Consider the following 20,965-nt stretch of genomic DNA (forward strand, 5'->3'; position numbering starts at 1 on the left):
GACACAGTGTTTAGTGCATGGACATCTGTATCGACACAGTGTTTAGTACATGGACATCTGTATCAACACTGTTTAGTGCATGGACATCTGTATCGACACAGTGTTTAGACTCATGGACATCTGTATCAACACAGTGTTTAGTGCATGGACATCTGTATCAACACAGTGTTTATACTCATGAACATCTGTATCGACACAGTGTTTAGTGCATGAACATCTGTATCGACACAGTGTTTAGACTCATGAACATCTGTATCAACACAGTGTTTAGACTCATGAACATCTGTCTTGACACAGTGTTTAGTGCATGGACGTCTGTATCAACACAGTGTTTAGACTCATGAACATCTGTATCAACATAGTGTTTAGTACTGAATGGAAATCTGTATCAACACATTTGTTTAGTACTGAATGGACATCTGTGTTAGCATAATGTTTTGATCTGGGCTATTTTTTTTTTATCACATAAATCACTTTAGTGCCTAAACTCTGAGACCTTATCTGAAATTAATGTAAGATCATTGATATGAAAGCACTGAAAATGTAAAATACTAGAGTAAATTGTTATATCTGACTTTTATGTGAATAATGTTTTAATAACTTAACACTGATTTCTAAATTGAGTTGGATAAGCTGGTGTCAGATTTCAGGAATCAAATCTTTTAATTTACTGATGGAAATTTGAATCCACCAAATTCTCAATTTTTACTTTAGAGAAAAAAAAATGGGTCAAATATTCAAAAGCCTTTTTCTTACTTAATTTTTAAAGTCCATTTGGTCTCTGTTTAGAGATCTAAAGGAACAGAACTTACAGAATGAATACATATTAATTTATTAGAGTAGCTTACAGGTGGTCCAGCCAGTTCAGTAATGGCTGTCTTAGAGAAAAGTCCAGGAATCCAGTAGTTCATGCAGCTGGATGTCTTAGCTGGTCTTTATTGTATGTTAGACTCCTGAAGAAGTACGTTCTAAGACCAGCAGAGGAATGCCTCAGCAACAGGCTAGATGAATGTAACCAGAGAAGAAACTGAGAGCAAACAGACAAGCAAAAGCATCTTTCTTTCAGTTTTAACATGGGTCTACCTGCCTCCAGTGATCCAATCAAGAAAATCGCTCATAGGCATTCACAGCTGTTTGCATTTTAGTTGATTGCAGAGGTAGTCGAGTTGAGGTCCAAGCTTAGCTATCTCAGTGGTAGCAGGTGGAGATAGAGAATTAACTTACAGACTTGTCCTCTGGCTTCCACATGTATGTGTGGCTGGTACAGGCCCCACCACCACTAACAACAATAATAAACTAAATTTTAAAACTGAACCACCTCAGAACTGTAGACATTTATTCTGTACTCATTTTTTTCTGAAAGAATTTTAAGTAACTATTGAAAACTGAGCTTAGCATAATCATGATGTTATATATATCATGACTTCAAAAATATAACTTCTTGCAGAGGCCGTAAGGGTTTTGGTTTTGGTTTTGATGTTTGATATTTCTGTGTGTGTGAGTCAGGACAATTCTCAGGAGCAAGTTCTCTCCTCCACTATGGGTTCTAGGAATCAGACTCAGGTCTTCAGTGCTACACAGCAAGCACTTCTACCTGCTGAGCCATCTCTGGCCTAAGGCCTGAGAACTGAGGGTTTCTCACACACTGACATAGTCCTGGAAGCCACACTGTTGGGACATGATAAAAAGCTAAGTATTGTCTCATTGTTACTTGATATCACAGAAGTCATCACCTAGAAACCTTATGACTAAGCCAGCTTTCATTTTGGATCTCGCTAATCTGTGTTTTGCTTTTGAGCTTTTAGGACCTTCAACAGTTGCAACAGCTTCAGCAGCAAAATCTCAACTTGCAACAGTTTGTGTTGGTGCACCCAACCACCAACTTGCAACCAGCACAGTTTATCATCTCACAGACTCCCCAGGGCCAGCAGGGTAAGCCTGTCCCTAAAGCTCATCAGTGGTGCAGTGGAGCTGCTTATTAGTGTACAGACACCTTAACTACATTTGCCATAACAGTATCCATGTGAGCAATGCTTTTATTCAGTTTTGATTTCAGACTAGCAGTATTCATGAGAACTGTAAGTGATGCCTTAAATCAGGAGCATAGGTTACGTATATGAAGGTGAATGAAATTAAGAGCTGAAAGATGAGTAATGAAATTCCCAGGACTTTATTAAGCTGAAATCATACAGCTTAATCATTTCCAAGGCTCAGTTTATTTGCAAGTCACTGGATGAATGGGAAAGGTAGTTTTCTGAGTCCCATTCCAAATTTTTAACTAGTTCTTTGTGGGGTTAAATTTGAGTGTTGTCTGATATCGTCCAATAAAGTTTTCTGTAGTATATTTAAAAACAAAAAACTAAAGTAGAAAAAGTGACATTAACCATTTGTATTAAGAAAACTTATTTACACTGAAAGTTGGAGAGGTTAGAATAGGCAAGAATAGATTTAGTAATACAAAAGAGTTTTGCAAGGTGATGTTGTGACTGATAGATGCTGAGCTATGTTTGTGAGGGCTGTAAAGAGAAAATGATACAGCAAATAGAACAGACTTGGGCCAGGCGTAATGGCACTCACCTATAATTCTAGCATTTGGGGTTCAGACGCAGGAGGATCTCAGAGCTTTTACATAGTGAGAACCTATCTCAAAATAAACTAAAAATCAAGAAAGGGTTGGTGGCCAATTAAATTTGGTTAATGGTAAGGAATAGCCATCTGTGTGATTAAGTTTTTAGGAAGCTATAAGTATTATTCGGCCACAGAAAGAAAATGTATTTGCAGTAATGGAAAAGCTTTACTAAAACCAACACTTTTGAACTAATGGGGATACATAGAGTCTGAAAATGGTACTTTTTTTGTTTATGGGTCAGAACCAGTAAAAAGTGATCGTTATAATGAAAGAGAATTCCAAGAGAGAAGGAAAAAATTATTTATCTAGACCAGAAAGACTTTCACAGGCCAAGACTGAAGTGTGTGTATTAGATTTGGTAATTGTTGAGACCTTAAGATTGAATGTGATCACTTTCCTTTATTTGTATATATTTTTTAACAAAGCCTGAGGATATTTTCTTTTACTTTTTTTTTTCCTATCTGAGCGTTTATAAGACTTTATAAGACAGTTAAAATGGCAATTCTAATTTTTTTGTGTTTATGTGTTTTTCTTTCCACCCTTTTATAGAATTGAGAAAATAACACAGAATGGAAAAGAATGTTGGTTGGTTGGCTTTAGCACCTATAACTCTGGGCAAGCCACCTAGGTTTTCTGAGTTTCACGTACTTACCTTTTCATCTTTCCCCTTGACCCTTTTCATCTTTCACTGTAATTATGAGTAAATTATATTAAATGTTTTATTGATGTCAGAAAAACCATTGTAATGTAAAAAGCATAGACCATTGTCTAAAATCAAGCTTTCTCTCTCTCTGAAGAAATGTAATTTGAGCTTCAGTTTTCTTACTTGAAGTGTGAGAATAATTTTAGTATTTATATTCCAAAATTGTTGCAATTTAGTAAGGAAGTACATGGAAGTACTTCAGAAAATGTACCTTATACATAGTAACTTCTGTTTTCACCACTATTACCACTGGCATCATATCAGTATCAACAGCCCATAAATATAACTTAGAGAAGGAAAAGGCTGTTCCTTTGTAGAGTGAAAACCAGCTTGAGCCGGGTGTGATGGTGCAAGCCTTTAAACCCAGCATTCAAGAGGCCAGGGCTACATAGAGAAACCCTGTCTCGAAAACAAACAACAACAACAAAAACCAGCTTGAAAGTAATTGGGACTCAGGCAGAGGCCCAGTGGGTAGAGAAAGCACCTGCATAAGCATGAAGACTCTGTTCAGATCCCTAGCACACATAGTGGTCTGGAAAGGCTAAGGAGCATAGATTGCAATAGCAGGCTGGATGACTCATCTAGCCAAGTTGCTAAGCTCTGTTGAAATGGGAGACCCCGCTTCCATATATAGTGTAGGGAGGGATTGAAGAGACTTCTGACCTAAACCTCCGGCCTCTGATAACATATGTACACTCATACCTATATACACATGCACTCAGCACCACGTGCATGTAGACACGCCAAAAAGAAAAGTAACCTGGAGCCCGTTTGTACCACTGTTGTTGAGTTGTAATCTTAGTAGCATGGGACCCAGATTTCACCAATAAGATTGGCCAGCAGTATGAAGGAATGGAGCCTTGAAAAGGCTTCAATTTAGGAGTTAATAGTAATTGGAAATCTGTTTAAATCTTCTTTTAGTTTTATGTGAAAGGAGCATGGGTTGATTGGTTGGGATTTTAACAAAAAAAAAAAAATCTCTAGTGTAAGATTTGGCCTCCAGTTGGGCAACCACTTCTTTTTTAGAGGGAGGAGATGTTGTTAACCTAAGACTTTAAAAATATAGTTTATAATATTGACAGTATTGCTGTGAAACAACAGTTTACTCCCCAAGAATTGGTTTTTCTTGGGAGAACGCTTACTGATGTATTCTGAGTCATATTTCATAGGAGCTTGTCTTTTACCTATTCTTGGTTCTCATGAAGGTTCTAGGCCTCTTTGAACCCTCTCAGCATTTCAGCTGACTTTACTTGGCAGGGAGGGAGACATAGGATGACCTCAAGTTTGAATTTGTTTATAGAATATGGTACTGTGAACCAAACTAATAATTTGGTATTATAATTTCTGATTAAATAATGCATTTGTCAAAGAGAAACAAACACAAACTTTCCTGCTAAACTTTGAAGAAACTCATTGTTTATGTGCCCAAGCTTACACTTTGTTCTGTTTCTTTTTTTTATTATTGTTTTATAATATTGTTGGAGTTTTATCCTTTTCTAAATAATCTTAGTAGATTAATTCTTACCATTAACATAAAATGTAATTTTTACACTTGGTGTTAAAATCTATAAAATTTATAATTATAGTTAATTTGCTCAGCAGATTGTTGGGTATCTTTCAAGTGTCTTATATCACACTAATATTGGAGTTATAATTTTCAAATTATATCTGAAATCCCTGCACTTTTTAGAAGTCAAACAGTAATAAACATAAACAAATGACTTGGATAACAGCATATCCAAGGAGGATGGAGATTTGACTCACCTGGTAAAAATTAATATGTGGAAGACAAGTTGTGTGGTCTGAAGAAAGCCTGTCTGCTAAGTGATGTCTGCTAGAGGTGCCGGCTGCTCTAGCTGGGTGTGGATTTGGGTGACTAGCCTTGGAAACAGTGGAGAATAAACAGAGCCTGAGAGGGAAACGAACTTGCCCTGAGCCCGAAAGGGAAGGCCAGTCTAGCTAGAGATGAGTGAATGAGAAAGGGCAAGAAATGAACTGTAAGCTCAGGCCATGCGGGGGAGGCAGCTCAGGCTAGGTCTTGCCATGCAAGCATGGGAACCCGTGAAGTGCTGAATGAGTGTGGTGACTCCACCTCTAACTTCAGTGCTTGGATTCCCAGAGCAAGCGATCTAGCTAGACCAGCCTATCAGAGAGCTCGGGGTTTGGTTGAGAGATCCTTCTTCAGTAAATAAAGACTGTGATTGAAGAAGACTGTGGACACACACACATATGAGGAAGAGCAAAACAGCTCTACAAGACCAGAATGCCTAGGACTAACCAGACAGAATTCTCACTCAATTATAATGGAAGGCTGCTGGAGTATTGGTTTGGTGACAAAGTCTGGCTATGAAACACAGGTAGACTTTGAACTTCTATGTCAGCCTCCCATATGCTGAGATTGCAAGCATGTGCCACCACGCCTGGCTCACTGATGATGTGTAATCAAAGATGTCACCTTAACTACTTTATAAGCTTGAGCTGCAGAGGGCCTGAATAGTTGGCTTAGTGGTTCACAGCACAGGCTGCTCTTACAGAAGAACCAGGTTCAACTCCCAATACACACACAGCAGCTATAACTCCAGTACCAAGGGAGCCAAAACTTTCTTCTGTACATGTATACGTGCAGGCAAAATACTCATACACTTAAGATAATTAAATCTAAAAATAACTTTTTAAAAGATTGAGTCATAGAGCAATACTTGGAAACACATGGTAGTCTTTTAAACATGAATAATTTTTTTTTTTTTGGATTTAGCTTTTAAAAGAAGCTTATATAAGCATGTATATTCAATTTACTTAGTTTTACCATATTTACTTCAAAATACAAATAAAAGAAACGGTTCTTTGGAAAACCTAAATCTACTTAAAATATTTGTTGTATTTAGGATCAATGTTGTCAAATAAACATGCATGTTAATTTCTTAAATTTATCCAGTGCTTACTTACTTACAAACAAATGATAAAATGTGACAGATTTGATTTTTTTAGTATTGTCATACATGGTTCAGTGTGTGCTGTATCCAAATTTAGTGGCTAAGGAAATCAAAAAACTATGTTAACCCACCATATTTACAGTCTCCTATCTTGTCCCAATCTTATATTTACTATTTCAACATGATTATATTTGAAACTAAGTCCTTAGAGTAAATTCTTCAATGCAGATGTATTCTGGTTTGCCCCATGTATTTATAATATTGAAAAACAGACAAACAAACAAACCAGACAACAACAACAACAAAACCCTATAGACTTAAATAACCGACTGAGTATGTGCTGCAGAACAAATTATTACTGTGTTGTCCAGCCTGGCCTCTTAACTTTGGGGCTTGAGTGACGGTCCTACTTCAGCCTCCAGAGTAGCTGGGACTACAGGCATACACCTTCACACCCACCTTACTTATAGTAACCTTGAAATAAGATTGTCCAGGGCAGGTAGTTGTTTGCATTTCAGTTTTACTATCCCTGAAGAGACATGTGCTAAGAACTTGAAAATACCATCTTCTCCCACTTACAGGATTGCCTGCTTCTTTCAGAAATTGATTCCCTGTTCTAAGATTCATTAGAGCAGAAGTTATGAACCTTTGGTGTCCAGTGACGCTTACACAGTGCTCACACATCAGATATCCTGCTTATCAGATACTTATATTATGATTCGTAATAGTAGCAAGATTACAATTATGGAGTAGCAACAAAATAACTTTATGAATGGGTTCCACCAGAACATGAGAAGCTGTATTAAAGAAATGCAGTGTTAGGAAGGTTGAGAACCGCTGTGCTAGAAGATTCTAATGAATTCTGGGTAAGAAGTTGAACTCATCCTTAAATTTCCAGGTGCTTTCATTTTTAAGAAGTTCCTCAAGTTCTCCCTCTCCCTAGGCAATAAAGGCCTTTCAAAGAACGTATACTGAAGACATACAGGCTTTGACTTAATGTTAAACATGATTAACAATACTGAATTGTAGACAGAGCAACTATAGACAATTCTGAAACCAACAAAACTACCAGAAAATGAGTTGGGAACTCTTAGCTTACATTATTTTTTTTATCCACCTGAAATGTTTGGTTTTCACAGGTCTCCTGCAAGCGCAGAATCTTTTAACTCAACTACCTCAGCAAAGCCAAGCCAACCTCCTGCAGCCGCAGCCAAGCATCACACTCACCTCTCAGGTCAGTCTTCTCACTCTAGTTTAAAAAGAAAAGAAAACACTCCCAGTAATAGCAATCTCGGGTATTCAAAAGCTGACCAAAAACTCAATGCTGGGCTTACTAGCTTGATAACACAGTATTAGCAAATTGATGGAGAGTGAAAATTTTTATGATTTTTTTTAAGTTCATAAAAAATAACCACATTGGAAGTAAATGGGGATGAAGTATAGCTGTCTAGGGCTGATAGATAGGAACACTGAAGTGGAAGACCTAGGAAGTGAGTCAAAACCTGTTGTTGGTCCTTTGCCCTTGTTAAAACAGTGATGAAGCTTGGATTTCTATGTTTTCTCAGTACTTAAATGTTGTTTTGTGTCATTTCCTCTAGAAGACATAACAATCATAATCACTTAGAAAGCACAGTTCTTAGGCATCTGGAATTTTAAGTTACACATTTGTGTTCTTATCTAGTGATTATTATGACCATGTACATCAGTTTTCCTCTCTGGTTTTCTGTCTGGTCATCCTGACTGTCTGACCTTGAGTCCTCCCTTTCTTCCAACTCTTTGACTCTTTCTAAAAGTGTAGAAGTTGAGGGTGGAGAAATGAATGGCTTAGTGGTTCTTGTGAGGCAAACAATAGGATCAGAGTTCAGATCCTGAGACCCTGCTTAAATGCAAGCTGGGTGAACATGGTGATTCACCTGTTTCAATTAAGGGATCTCCTAAGCAAGCTGGCTATTGAAACAAGCTCTGGATGGAGAGTGATCAAGGAAGATAAATTCCCTACATCAACCTCTGCCATGTACATGTCTCCACATGTTATGCACATGTGTACACACACACAGACATGAAAAGAAAGAAAACATAGCAACTAAAACTTGATATTTAATATATTACCAAATTTCACAGGCCTAAATGACAGGTCTGTTTTGACTTTGAGCTTAGCAACAAGTTACTTGCTCTTACCCACCAAGCCCTCCGTCCAGCCCCCTGTAATCAAACAAGTTATTAAAGGTAGAAAATTAGAAGGACCATCCGATGTCAAGAATTATTAAAAAACTATAATAATAAACACATGGTATTGGCATATAGAGAAAATGTAGGCCAGTGAGATAGAGTCCAATAGACAGATATGTAAATAGCCAGCTAATATTCTAAAGGTACCAAAGGATTCCAATGGGAAAAGGAAAGTTTTTGGTTTTTTTTAACAAGTGATAACTAACAATTGACTTCATTACCAAAAGGGAATGGAGACCACCCTTACTTCATACTTCATACAAAAATTAATTTGAAATGAGTCATAAGCCTAAACATAAAAGAAGAAATGCTCATGTCATTGGGCAAGGCAGTGATTTCTTAAACAGGACACAAAAAGCCTTAACCATCAAAGAAGCAATGAATTTCAGGAAAATTAAAAGTTTATCTGAAGAAAGTGGAAGAAAAACTGCAGTTTAAGGAGAAAACAATCTTCAAATAGAACATTTGATAAATGATTTTGTTCTAAGATTTATTCTTAATTGATACGAGGAATGGTGTTCTTGTAGGTACTCTGGGAAACCAAAAGAACATGTTGAATTCCTTGGTGCTGGAGTTACAAGCAGCTGTGAGCTCCTGGGTGTGTGCTGGACATTGAATTTGGGTCCTCTGCAAGAGCAGTGCACACTCAGTCACCAAGCCATCCCTCCAGCCCATGATAAAAGAATTATAACTAGAATAAAGAACACATAGAGCCAACAGTGAGACAATCAGACTTAAGCTAGTGAGAGGCAAAAAAGCAGTTGCCCAGTAAGCAAATGAAAACATGCTTAAAACAATCTGGTATTAAGAAATGTCAATGTGCATTCACACGAATGGGTGCAGTTATGAAGGATTTGAGACCAAGTGTTGATGAGAAAAATAAAGCAACTAGATTTCTCATGCATTACTAGTAGTTTTGCAAAAAGCACTAACACTTTGTAAATTAGTTTGGCATTCACCTAAAAATTAAATATAACTCCACCTTATAACCCAGTAGTTTTGCTCTTTAAAATGAAAGCACAAAGATCTGTATACAAATGCTTATAATAGATTAATAATTACTCCAAACTATGTATCTGATAGTAAGTTGCATAAACTTCTGAATAGCCATGCGACAGACTTTTATTCTGAAGTAAGGAGAAACATACTTCTGGTATCTGCATTGGCATGTATGAATTTCAGAGGCCTCATGATAAGTGACATGCTGGGCTGAAAAGACTATCATGATTTCTGTTTACATAACTTTCTAGAAAGGACAGAACTGTAGTTGTGGAAATCCTATCAGTGCTTGTCAGGAAGTAAGGAATGATGAAGATTAGTGGCAAAGCGTTCAGTAGAAATTTGGGGAAAGTTGGTAAACATGTATATCTTGTGTTAGTGTAGTTACACAACTGTATACAGTTGCAAAGGAATCAAAACTATTCTGTAGTTTTAAATGGTAAATTTTTTAATATGCTGAACACAAAATAAATAAAATTGGTTTTTAGCTGGGCATGGCGGTGCACACCTTTGATCCCAGCAATCGGGAGGCAAAGGTAGGTGGATCTCTGTGAGTTTGAGGCTAGCCTGGTCTAAGAATTGAATCCAGGACACCCAGGGCTCTGTTACAAAAAGAAACCCTGTCTTTAAAAACAAAACAAAAACAAACAAAAAATACTAAAATTGATGTTCTGACATGTATACCAGAGACCTTTCTTGTCCTACATGCTATGCACATGTAGCAGACTTCATCCTGACTCTTGCTCATTAAATGCCACCTTTCTAGATCTGGCCTGGTTCAGCCAGGGATTTTAGAGTAGTAAGATACCAGATGTCTAAAGGTACCCAACCTATTTTTAGTCCATTATTATTTGACAAAGAGTCTACTTGATGCTGATAGTTTGAAACTCACCCTACTTATCAGCATGGTCACTGTGGTAAGTATTCAGCAATATAGGATTCTAATATAGTTGCTGCCGTGTGTAGCTTCTCTGAAAGCTGAGGTTAAAATTATTCAATGTCAGCATGTCATGTCTTTATTGAAGCAGGATAACAGAGGAATTTGCTCCAATTATTATATCACGCCTATTATGTAGTTTTCTGGGTCAGTTAGTTCCCTTGGAGCAAGCCTTAATAATGAGATAAAGGTCAGGTAATATAAGGCCCATCTAAATTACAAGAAGAAAACCCTGGTTCATAATCTCCCACCTGGGCTGCCGTTCATTGGAGGCTTCACCTGATTAATTAAGCTGCAGAATTAGAAGCACTGCTATTAGAGAACATTCAGAAGGAAGGCTCTACTCAAGTGCTTCTGAGAACAGAGTAGCCTGGTGTTTGAATAAGAAAATTTCGTGTTTTCTTAAAAAAAAAAAGAGAGGGGACTAGAGAAATGCTTAGCAGTTAAGACCTCTGGCTGCCTTCTAGAGGACCTGGGTTTGTTTTCTAACATATCTGCCTCTAACTCCAGTTGCAGAGGATTCAGGATCCTCTCCTGGCTTCTGCAGGCACTTCATGCATTTGGTGCATAGACATGCATTTAGGCTCATGCATAAAATAAAATTTTAAATAAAGAAGAGAACACTAGGGGTCTTCAGGTTTCAGAATACACTTTAGATAAATTTAAGTAATTATGTTAAAATACAGAAAATAAGAAATCATATTATTGGGAAGAACTTTTTGGTTTTTTCCAGAAGGGATTTCATCACTGAAAAATAACTAAAGTTTTTTGGGTTTTTTTTTTTTTTGTTTGTTTGTTTGTTTTTTTTCTCAAAGAAAGATAGTAGAAATGGAGAAAATTCATAAAAATGACAGTTTAAAGGTTATACACACTGAAAAAATTTTAAAGGCTGATGAAAAGAATTGTTTGTATTAATATGATAAGAAAAGAGTCTATATACCGTAATATTTGAAGAACTGGCCTAAAGATAAGAGTAAGAACAGAGATTTCATTAATATGTAATTGGGACTTGAATCCAGTGCAAGGAAATACAGATAATAATTGACACATGGAAAGTTTCTTATTTTGAGTAGTAAGGGAAGCATTATGTCAAAAATGATGTATCATTTACTCCCTGGTAAGCAAAATAATTTTTTAAACTGAGAACACAAGTCCTGCGTCCGAAACTGCATTCTGTAGTAGGGCACAGCATGTTGTTACCAGAAGCATGACGTTATTTATCAAGTTGCTAGCAAACCCTTTATGAAGTTTATCTTAAAGAACTTTTGCTGGTGTTGATGCTTAATCCAAGTACTGTAAAGTTGAGGCAATGGGATTACATAGTGAATTCCAAGCCAATCTGGGCTAGAGAGTAAGAACCTGTTTGCTTTGCTTTGCTTTGCTTTGTTTTGCTTTGTTTTGCTTTGCTTTGGCTTTTTTTTTTTTTTTTTTTTTTTTTTTTTTTTTTTTTTTTTTTTTTTTGTTTTTTTTTTTTTTTTTTTTTTTTTTTTTTTTTTTTTTTTTTTTTTTTGGCTTATGTTTTTGTTTTTAATGGAGGGAGTAGGAGAGATGGTATTTCTTTGCCCTTGGTTTTCTTAAGACAATCTTTAAAAAAAATACATTTATATAGGGGGAGAAGAGGGTGAATAGGACTAAGAAGAGACGAGGGAGAAGCTGCAGCAGGGATACAAAGTGAATAATTGTAATAAATAAGTAAATTTTTTTAAATGTGTTTATTTATGAATGTCATAAATGTATTTTCGTCATATTCCTCATCCTCCTTCCAGATCTGCCTCCTAACCCCCAGTCAATTGCCAGACTTACCCAAATTCATGTTCTCATATTCTCAAGCACCCAACCTCATGTTGTTATTTTCTCTTCCTTTTTTTTTTTTTTTTAAATTACAAAAATTTTTTTTGTAATTAAAAAAAAAAATCTCATGGAGCCCAGCTTGCATTGGTGATTAATGCCTTGGAATGTGGCCAGTATAGCAGGTGTCACTACACTGAAGAAAACTTACCCTCTTCTGGCAGCAAATGCTAATGACTCCCCAGTTAGGAGTAGACTTTCCTCTCTGCTAGGACTCTGTCTGGCTCGAGCTTATATGAGTGTGTTTCCTTAAGTTGCCAACAGAAAATAGTTATAAGTTAAAGGGTCTTTTTATTATTCTGTTCCTTCTCCAACAGCCCGCCACCCCAACTCGCACAATAGCAGCAACCCCAATTCAAACACTTCCACAGAGCCAGACAACACCAAAGCGAATTGATACTCCCAGCTTGGAGGAGCCCAGTGACCTTGAGGAGCTTGAGCAATTTGCTAAGACCTTCAAACAAAGACGAATCAAACTTGGATTCACTCAGGTAGGATGAACTCACCTGTTCTGGTTCACTTTCTGTTGTGTGATAAAACACTTAACTAAAACGAATTTGTGAAGAAAAATGCTTTATTCAGCTCACAGGTTCTAGCCCGTTGCTGAGGGAGTCAGAGAAGGAACCTGAAGTCAGGTTCTGAAGCACAGGCATGGCGGAACTCTGCTTCCTGACTTGTTCCAGTATTCTTAACAGCCCAGGCCCACCTTCTCAGGGAAGGCACTGCCCACAGTGGCCTCACACTCCTACATCAGTCAGCTATATAAGAAATACTCTGTAGACATACTCCCAGGCCAATCTGACAGAGGTCACACTTCAGTTAACATTTCCTCTTTCTAGGTCTGTCAAGTTTGCCAACCAAGTTTAGACATCACAATGTGCTCTTACATATCTTTTCTTGGCTGGCTATGGGTACTTTCTAGAGAGCAAGATATTTCTCCATCATACTGATTTTGGGTTTAGCTATAGTTGGTTTTCTTATAGTTATTTAGCACTTATAATTTTGGGATATTGTGTATTTGGTTATAACATGCTCATACATTTATTTGTGATATAAGGGAAAAAATTTTCCAAACATGTTTTACAACACAGGTCTCTAAAATTATACCAGTAAAATGTGTGTTTCAGTAGTGTTGGTGACATGACTGTTCCAAGGTTTTGGTGTTAAAGCATTTGGTTGTAGGGCCAACTGCTACCTGTGTAAGGTGAGAAGAATAAAGGTTACAGAGTCTTTTGATTACTGATTAAAGCTAGTTTGCAGGGAGACTGTGTTTCCCCTCCTTTTTCTCAGCCTACTGAGATTAGTCAAGTAAGAGTCTATTGAAGATTTTTTAAAGTAAATTAATCAAAATCCAAATCTCTTAATGTCAGCTACCAGAAGGCCTGAAAAGTGGAAGGAGTGTGCTTAGTGGTTTAAGCAAGAATTTTTTCCCCTAAGCACCTGTCACTTACTATACTCCCAGATTAGCCTGTCAAAAACAATGCTTGAAAAGCAGGAAAGGAATTAAACTTATATTTATGTAAAATGGCAAAAGATAATTAGTTGAAAGAAAAACTTGAAATATTAATTGAGTTGTGTATTTATAATATCAGGGAAAAAAACTGATGTTTCCTTTCCAGAAAAGCTTCCACTCCCATGCTTTCCAGATTAGGTTGTGTTGAAGTACATACTGTACCACCTGCCTTGGTAGATGAAAAGCAAAGGCGCCATCACTGTCTACTGTAGTCTAGATGTCATTTGGACTTAGACTTCTTTTATTTCTTGTGGTTGGCGATTTATTTTTCTCAAAGAAACTTGATATTAGTAATTTAAAATAGATGTAATTTTAGACGTGATGCAGTTATGTTTTTGAGGATTTTCCGATATAAAGAAACTAATTAAGGGGCAGGTGCTTGCCACCAACCCTGATGATCTGAGCTTGATCATCAGGGACCTACACGGTTCACCAGCACACAGATGTATCTGCATGTGCACAGACAGATACATACACACAAAATAAAAGAATATAAAAATGTTAATTACCATCCAGAAACATCTTAGTAATTTTGAAGCACTTAAATTATATGATTTGTTTTAAGCACAAAAATAAAAACAAACTAGAGATAAATTAATATACTGAGAAGAAAGTTTAAGGTTAGCATATTTAACAGTGCTGGGTTTGGTTATTCACACATTACACTATGGGGTTCTTTGGCAAATGGTTGTATAAATGCTAAGTCAAAGCTGTTAGGCTTTTCAAAATCTTTACTTTTTACCAAATGTTGATTTCCCTTTTCCCTTTCTGTGGTCATTTGATCTAATCTACTACCAGTGTGGGGATAGAAATCAATTCCTTTCTCTGCCCCTCCTCCTCTCTTCTTCCCTCCCCTTTCCTTCTCTTTCCACTTCTTATCTCTCTTCTTCCCACCCCTCCCCATACACATCATAACCTTCATCCCATCCTCTTATTTTGTGTTATGATTTGTTTTGTTTTTTTCTTGGCATGACCACTACTTATTTTTCAAAATGGCTGAACAGGACTGTAATGGTTTGCAAATCAGAGTACTTACTACTAGTACAAAATGGGAAAATCAGTTATCAGCTTTTGTTTTTAATTCATATACTGCATTGTAGTTTTCAAAAGTAACTGTGTATTCAATTTATTCATATTTACATACATGCACAGTAGAGTATTCAAGTTACTTCTTGAGATAAATCCTTATTCTTTGATTAAATACATGTTTTTAAAGTTTTACACAGTTATTTTCTAATTATGTGTTTAATTTTTTTGATAAGCAATGGGTAAGTAATGCATGACATTACATAAAAGTCCAAACCCAGCAGGACAAGTCCTGTAGTTCTGGTTTAACGTCAAAGGGTTTAGATGGCTCTTCAGATCTTCGCACTCCTTCCAGCTGTGTCTGACTGCAGCACACTTCTTTCTGCTCCCTGTCAGCCACTCTTCTTGACAGATATCCCAGGGCTCTGGCATCGTCAACATCTTGGATCTCCAACATACTTTAGGCTTCGATTTCACAGCTTCACACAATGGCCTCTTAGGGCCTCCATGCAGGGATTCCCCCTGTAACATGCCTCAGTGGGTTTTCTTAACTCAGAGGAAAATTCTACAGCCTCTTCACTCCTGCATCATTTTTTGACTCTAAAGCAAAAACCACATGACCCATCTGCCAAGTTCTTCTCCTGCTTGAGCTGGAACCCGAGCCCATCCTTGAGTTACATTTGCATAAGCTTTGTTTTGCTTTGCTTTGTTGTTACTCTTTAAGAATGTAGTAATTCCTTAGGCCTTTTGTTTTCACATGTTGTAGATTAGTTGGATGGTGTCTCACCCTAAGGGTTACTGCTTCTTTTATTCCATATCTCCTTATCTGTTTTGTCACAAAACGTTGGCTCCAACATTAAATTTCCTGGGGCTCTTTTTCTCTTCAAACTGTGCATATTGTATATATTTATTTTTGCTCTGCTCCTTCTTGTTCATTATAGACCTGTACAAGAATGATCACTAGTAACTATGTGACAAAATCAATATTAGGCTGTCTTACAGTCTCCTCTGCCTTCAATTTAACCTCTGGCAAATTCTTAGAACAAGAGCAAAAAGCAGCCATATTCTTTGCCAAAATACCACAAGAATCCTCTCTAGCCCATTGCTAGTATTGTTCCCTGCTGAAACTCTTGAGTTGGGCCTCTGTAGCCCACGATGCTCTCACCACTATTGTCTTCCAAGCTCCTTTCAAGGATGCCCTGATAGAAACCCTACTTACAGCAGTTAGCCACTTTCCTAATCTACAGTTCCAGTGTCTTCCACAGACCTTCAAAAAACCAGCATGATCAGGCCTGTCACAGCAATAGCCCACTCCCTGGTACCAATTTATTTCTTGCTTACCTTTTTTGCCGTGATCAGAAGTTTATTGGGGCTTACAGTTTATGGACTTACAGTGTGAGTCCATTACCATCAGGGTGGGGAGCCTGTCTGCACACAGGCATGGTGGTGGATCAGTAGTTGAGAGCTCACATCCTGAGACACAACCACAAGGCAGAGAGAGTTAATTGGGGTCAGCATGGGCTTTTGAAATCTCAAAGCCACACTTCCTAATCCTTTCCAAACAGCTTTACCAACTGGGGACTAAGTATGCAAATATTTTCCATCTCCCACAGAATCTATTGTTTTTATTTTGTTAAATAAGCTCTAACTTAGTTAAATTGTATTACAAATCTCTATTAAGTGAGTTTGCTTTTTACTGCCATTGTCCTAGTAGACTGGTAGCACAGCTTTATTCGTGGCTCCCAACTTAAGTTATTAGTATGGGAAAGTACACATACCCACAGAGGCTGGTGTTCCCCATCGTTTTCTGCGACAGGATCTCACCACTCACCACTCACCACTATGCTGGCCGGCCAGCGAGCTCCAGAGTCAGCCTGTCTGCCTCTCCAGGACTGCGATTACAGGCATGTTACCTGCTTTCTACATAGGTGCTTGGGACCCAAATTTTTGCTTTTGTGCAGCAAGCACTCTGCTGACTGAGCCTTCTTCCCAACATTATGTTATTATTTTTTAGAGTTAACATAATGTGGTTTTTGAATATTTTTCTCTATGCTTACATGTCAAAACTATTAATTTCATAGTAAGATTATCGGCATTTGTGAAACTTCTTTTAATGAATTATGAAGTTCCAATGTCAGAAGATATTTATTGCCACTTAAATGTCTTATACTAGGAAAAAAAATTTGTGTTTTATTTAGCTCCAGATTTCTAGAAAGCTATAATCTAAACAAATAAAATGATGTAGACACAAATATATGTGGTTCCGAAAGTGTAAGCTGAGTCCCTGATGTGTAGTAGACACTATGTGAAGGTTCAGTCATTGAATGGAGTGATAAAAACATGAAAGTGAAAGTTAATGCCCCTATCCATAGCTTTGGATGCGTTTGTATCAAAACATAATAATCTGTTGCAGTTCTAGTTAAAGAGAGATCATTCAAAGCCTATTTTGATGGGAACATTTTGTATTCGTATTGCCCAGTTCCATCACCACTACCTACTAAAAACTACTGACTACTTCAAAGGGTAGCAGTGCTAAGAAGGTAACTGTTAGTTTATTTGATTTTCTGCAGTTTAAATTTAAGTGGTCAAGTACGAGTAGTGACTAATTGGGGGCCATATTGCACATATTTCTTGGGTTAAATATTCAGTATATTTCATTTTATCTTACAGTACACATTTGTTCTATTATTTAACTTCTTAGTGAAAGTTGTTGGCATCTTGGCACATGCTTATAATCTCAGCACTAGGGAAGTCAGGATTCAAGACCAGCTACATAACAAATTTGAGACCGTTTTGGGCTTCATGAAGCCCTCTCTTTACATCATCATCCTAATAAATTAAAATGAACAAAACCACATTCATACATGCTTTTAAATACATTTTTTTCTTAATTCCACATATAACAGACAGCATACTCTCAAAAAGATGGATCTGGGGGATTAAAAAGATCCAGATAATCCCAACTAAAAATTGTGTTTTTTAAAGCAGGGTATAGTTCACTTGGGAAATGGGGGCAGGAAGATCACAAATCAAAGCCAGTCCTAGTCTCAACAGTTTGGGACTGGAGAGGTGGCTCAGTGGTTAAGAGCACTTGCTGTTATTGCAGAGGACCTGGGTTCAGTTTTTAGTTTCTTTATGATGGATCACAGTGATCCATAACTCCAGGTCCAAGGGATATAATGCCCTCTTCTGTAGGCATTGTACACGTGTTGTATATACACCTGTACAGGTAAAACATTTCATACACATAAAATAAAAAATAATCAAAATTAATTAAAAATAACGTTGCCAGGCTTGTTAAGAATCGACTCTCATAGTAGAGTTAGCATTGCAATATTTTGAACAAGAAATGCTGTATTTTTCTGCCCTGTCACTATTCTAGTTGTAGTGGGTGTCTGAATCATTTAAACACCATAAGCTTCTCCCGTTATCTATAAAATGACTATTAAGATACATCTTTTTCAAACTAGAACAAGAGAGAGCCAGCTGGAAGAAAAGTGCTGTGTACATTTCAAAGGTGATAGGCTCATAGAGAAAGGCATCTTTTGTAATATATTCAGAGAATCATTGTTCTGTTTCAGTATGGTTACCAAATTTCAAGTGCCCATGAAGGTTTAACTAAATGGGTCAAACCTCTCTACTGTGAAATTCTATCTCTATAATGGCTACAAACGTGATCCTTTTGAATACCTGGTTTTGTGACCAACTTTGAAATCTAAACTAAGGGTGAAAATAGATTTTTTTTTTTCACAGCTTCCAGAAATACTTGTAAGAAAAACTATAAAGAATGAGGGGTCATTTCTGAATTTTAAAGTGTTTTGTGTGAAGTTTGGTTGGTTCAGAAATTCCTGGCTTGGAGGCACTTGCCACTAAGCCTGATGACTGGGACTCAATCCCCAGGACCTTTGTCTACCTACAGGTAGAAGGAGAGAGCCAGCTCCCTCAAGTTGTCCTCTAACCACTACATGGACACCATGGCTCTCCTGGGTCCACATACACATTAAATAAATAAATATGAATGCAGTAATAAGAATAATTGCTGGGTTATCTAAACATCTAATCCCTTTAAGTGCTTCAGGTATATTTTGAAGGGTACTTAAATAATTTTGCTTGTATTAATTGAGGGACATTAGTATATTAGCACTATCTTTGAAGACTTAGAAGTTTTAGCATGATGATTTATAATTGCCTGAGGTAACAAGAAGCACTTGAGGCAATATTGAAGACTTCTATGATGAAGGCCTTGTTGAGGTCTCCCTGCAGTCCTGGGCTCTACTTGGGGATAAAGTTGGTGGGAAAATATAGTAAATAGAATGATGGCCAATTGTTTGTCTAGAGCAGCAGTTATTGGATTATTGGAGTAGCCTTTCAGAATAGAAGTTGGAAGTTGGGCGGTGGTGGTGCACACCTGTAGTCCCAGCTCTCTGGGAGGAAGAAGTAAAGGGATCTCTGTAAATTCAAGGCCAGCCTGCTCTACAAAGTAAGTAGGACAGCCAGGGTTACACAGAGAAACCCTGTCTCAAAAACAAACAAACCACAGAATAGAAGTTGGAAACATTATTAACATGAATCTTTTCTCTCTGTCTCTCTCTCTCTCTGTCTCTCTCTCTCTCTCTCTCACTCTCTCTCTCTCTCCCTCCCCCTTTCTTATTCTGTATTGTTCAGGGTGATGTTGGGCTCGCTATGGGGAAATTATATGGAAATGATTTCAGCCAAACCACCATCTCTCGCTTTGAAGCCTTGAACCTCAGCTTTAAGAACATGTGCAAGTTAAAGCCACTTTTAGAGAAGTGGCTAAATGATGCAGGTAAATGAATATACCTTCATTGTCCATGAGATTTTTCTAGGGGGATTATTCTGAAAACTGGGGTCTTACTATATTGCTGATACTACAGAGTGTTGGAGCCACTCATCCTATGAGTCATTATAAATTATGATTGTGTAAATCAGACTTCACCTTAATATTCCAGTAATTACAGTGTAAGTAAACAGCAATAACTGTGCCCTTGAAATGTTTTCGTATTTGAGCCAGGATTAGGGTGGGCATAGAGTTTTTTGAGGGTGAAAATTAGGTGGCCTGTGCGTGTAGATAATATTGAACAGACAGATTATTCCTTCCTTGAGTACATTGCCATAAAATTTGTTCCTGCTAATACTACTTTTGTTAGAAATGGCCACCTATTTCACAGAAAAGTTAGGTTTCTGGTCTTGAATTATTTCTTTTATTTTGAGATATCTTTTTGGAAATTTTGAACCACAAAATCATAGACTTCAGGAGCTAAAGGGAACTACAAAGACGCCTACCCATATAGTTTCTGTTGTAGGTAGAAACAAAAATTAGGCTTTTGGAAAAGAAGTTGAGGTACACCCACACTGCTGGCATATTGATTCAGTAGCTGAGGGTAAAGTTTAGCCATCTGTTTGTCTGTTTTGCAGTCACAGGTAAAAAACACTAATCTGTTTCATTTCAATTTATGTACAGTAGAAAGAAATCTATTGTAAAATGCCCAGGCTTATTCAGCTGTTGAGAAAGAATACCATCCTAACCTTAAAGAAGTGTCTTCTCCCTACTATTGTGCTGAGAAACTGAGAAGTCATCTCTAAATTAAATATTAAATATCCAATGATTTCCAAGAAACTTTCTTTTTATCTTCAACTTATAAACAAGCAAAAGAACAGAACTAAGGGAAAAACCAAAAAAAGAATGATGATAAAAGATAACCATCCTGGGACAAATAGTGCTGATAAGAACAGTAGAAAATCAATGGCAGTGAAGAATGCTTCAACATAGATTACATTAAAAATCTCACACTAACATCAAACTAATTATTTTGCCAGTTTTATTGTTCATAATGTATTTTGCATGTGAATTCTTAAGCTTAGCTCTTTTTTTTTTTTTTTTTCTGTGTTTCTTCACTCTTATAGAGAACCTCTCATCTGATTCTACAGCATCTAGCCCCAGTGCCCTGAATTCACCAGGGTTGGGGGCTGAGGGCTTGAATCGTAGGAGGAAAAAACGCACCAGCATAGAGACCAACATCCGTGTGGCCTTAGAGAAGAGTTTCATGGAGGTTGGTGAGCTCTTTACTTTTTGTGTGCATCTTACTGTTAGGGACTGTAGATATTAAAACATGACCTTGTCTTTCTC

The 20,965-nt window shown here is 37.2% G+C and overlaps 1 protein-coding gene across 4 annotated transcripts in view; it reads left to right on the forward strand.

The window, feature by feature from the left end:
* The window catches only part of Pou2f1 (POU class 2 homeobox 1), a 144,585-nt gene that overhangs the window by 98,517 nt on the left and 25,103 nt on the right, over positions 1–20,965 (forward strand). For all 4 annotated transcript variants that reach the window (XR_008722085.1, XM_055624434.1, XM_055624436.1 and 1 more), the window contains 5 exons: positions 1,806–1,932; positions 7,405–7,499; positions 12,596–12,769; positions 19,483–19,624; positions 20,743–20,888. Coding sequence is in view for 3 of the 4 variants with exons in the window: in XM_055624434.1 (XP_055480409.1) it covers positions 1,806–1,932; positions 7,405–7,499; positions 12,596–12,769; positions 19,483–19,624; positions 20,743–20,888 (684 nt within the window). In the remaining variant the exon portion in view is untranslated. The remainder of the gene's footprint in view (positions 1–1,805; positions 1,933–7,404; positions 7,500–12,595; positions 12,770–19,482; positions 19,625–20,742; positions 20,889–20,965) is intronic.

This window comes from Psammomys obesus, unplaced genomic scaffold (assembly GCF_907164565.1).
Source record: "Psammomys obesus unplaced genomic scaffold, mPsaObe1.curated_primary_1811, whole genome shotgun sequence".
Lineage (NCBI taxonomy): Eukaryota > Metazoa > Chordata > Mammalia > Rodentia > Muridae > Psammomys > Psammomys obesus.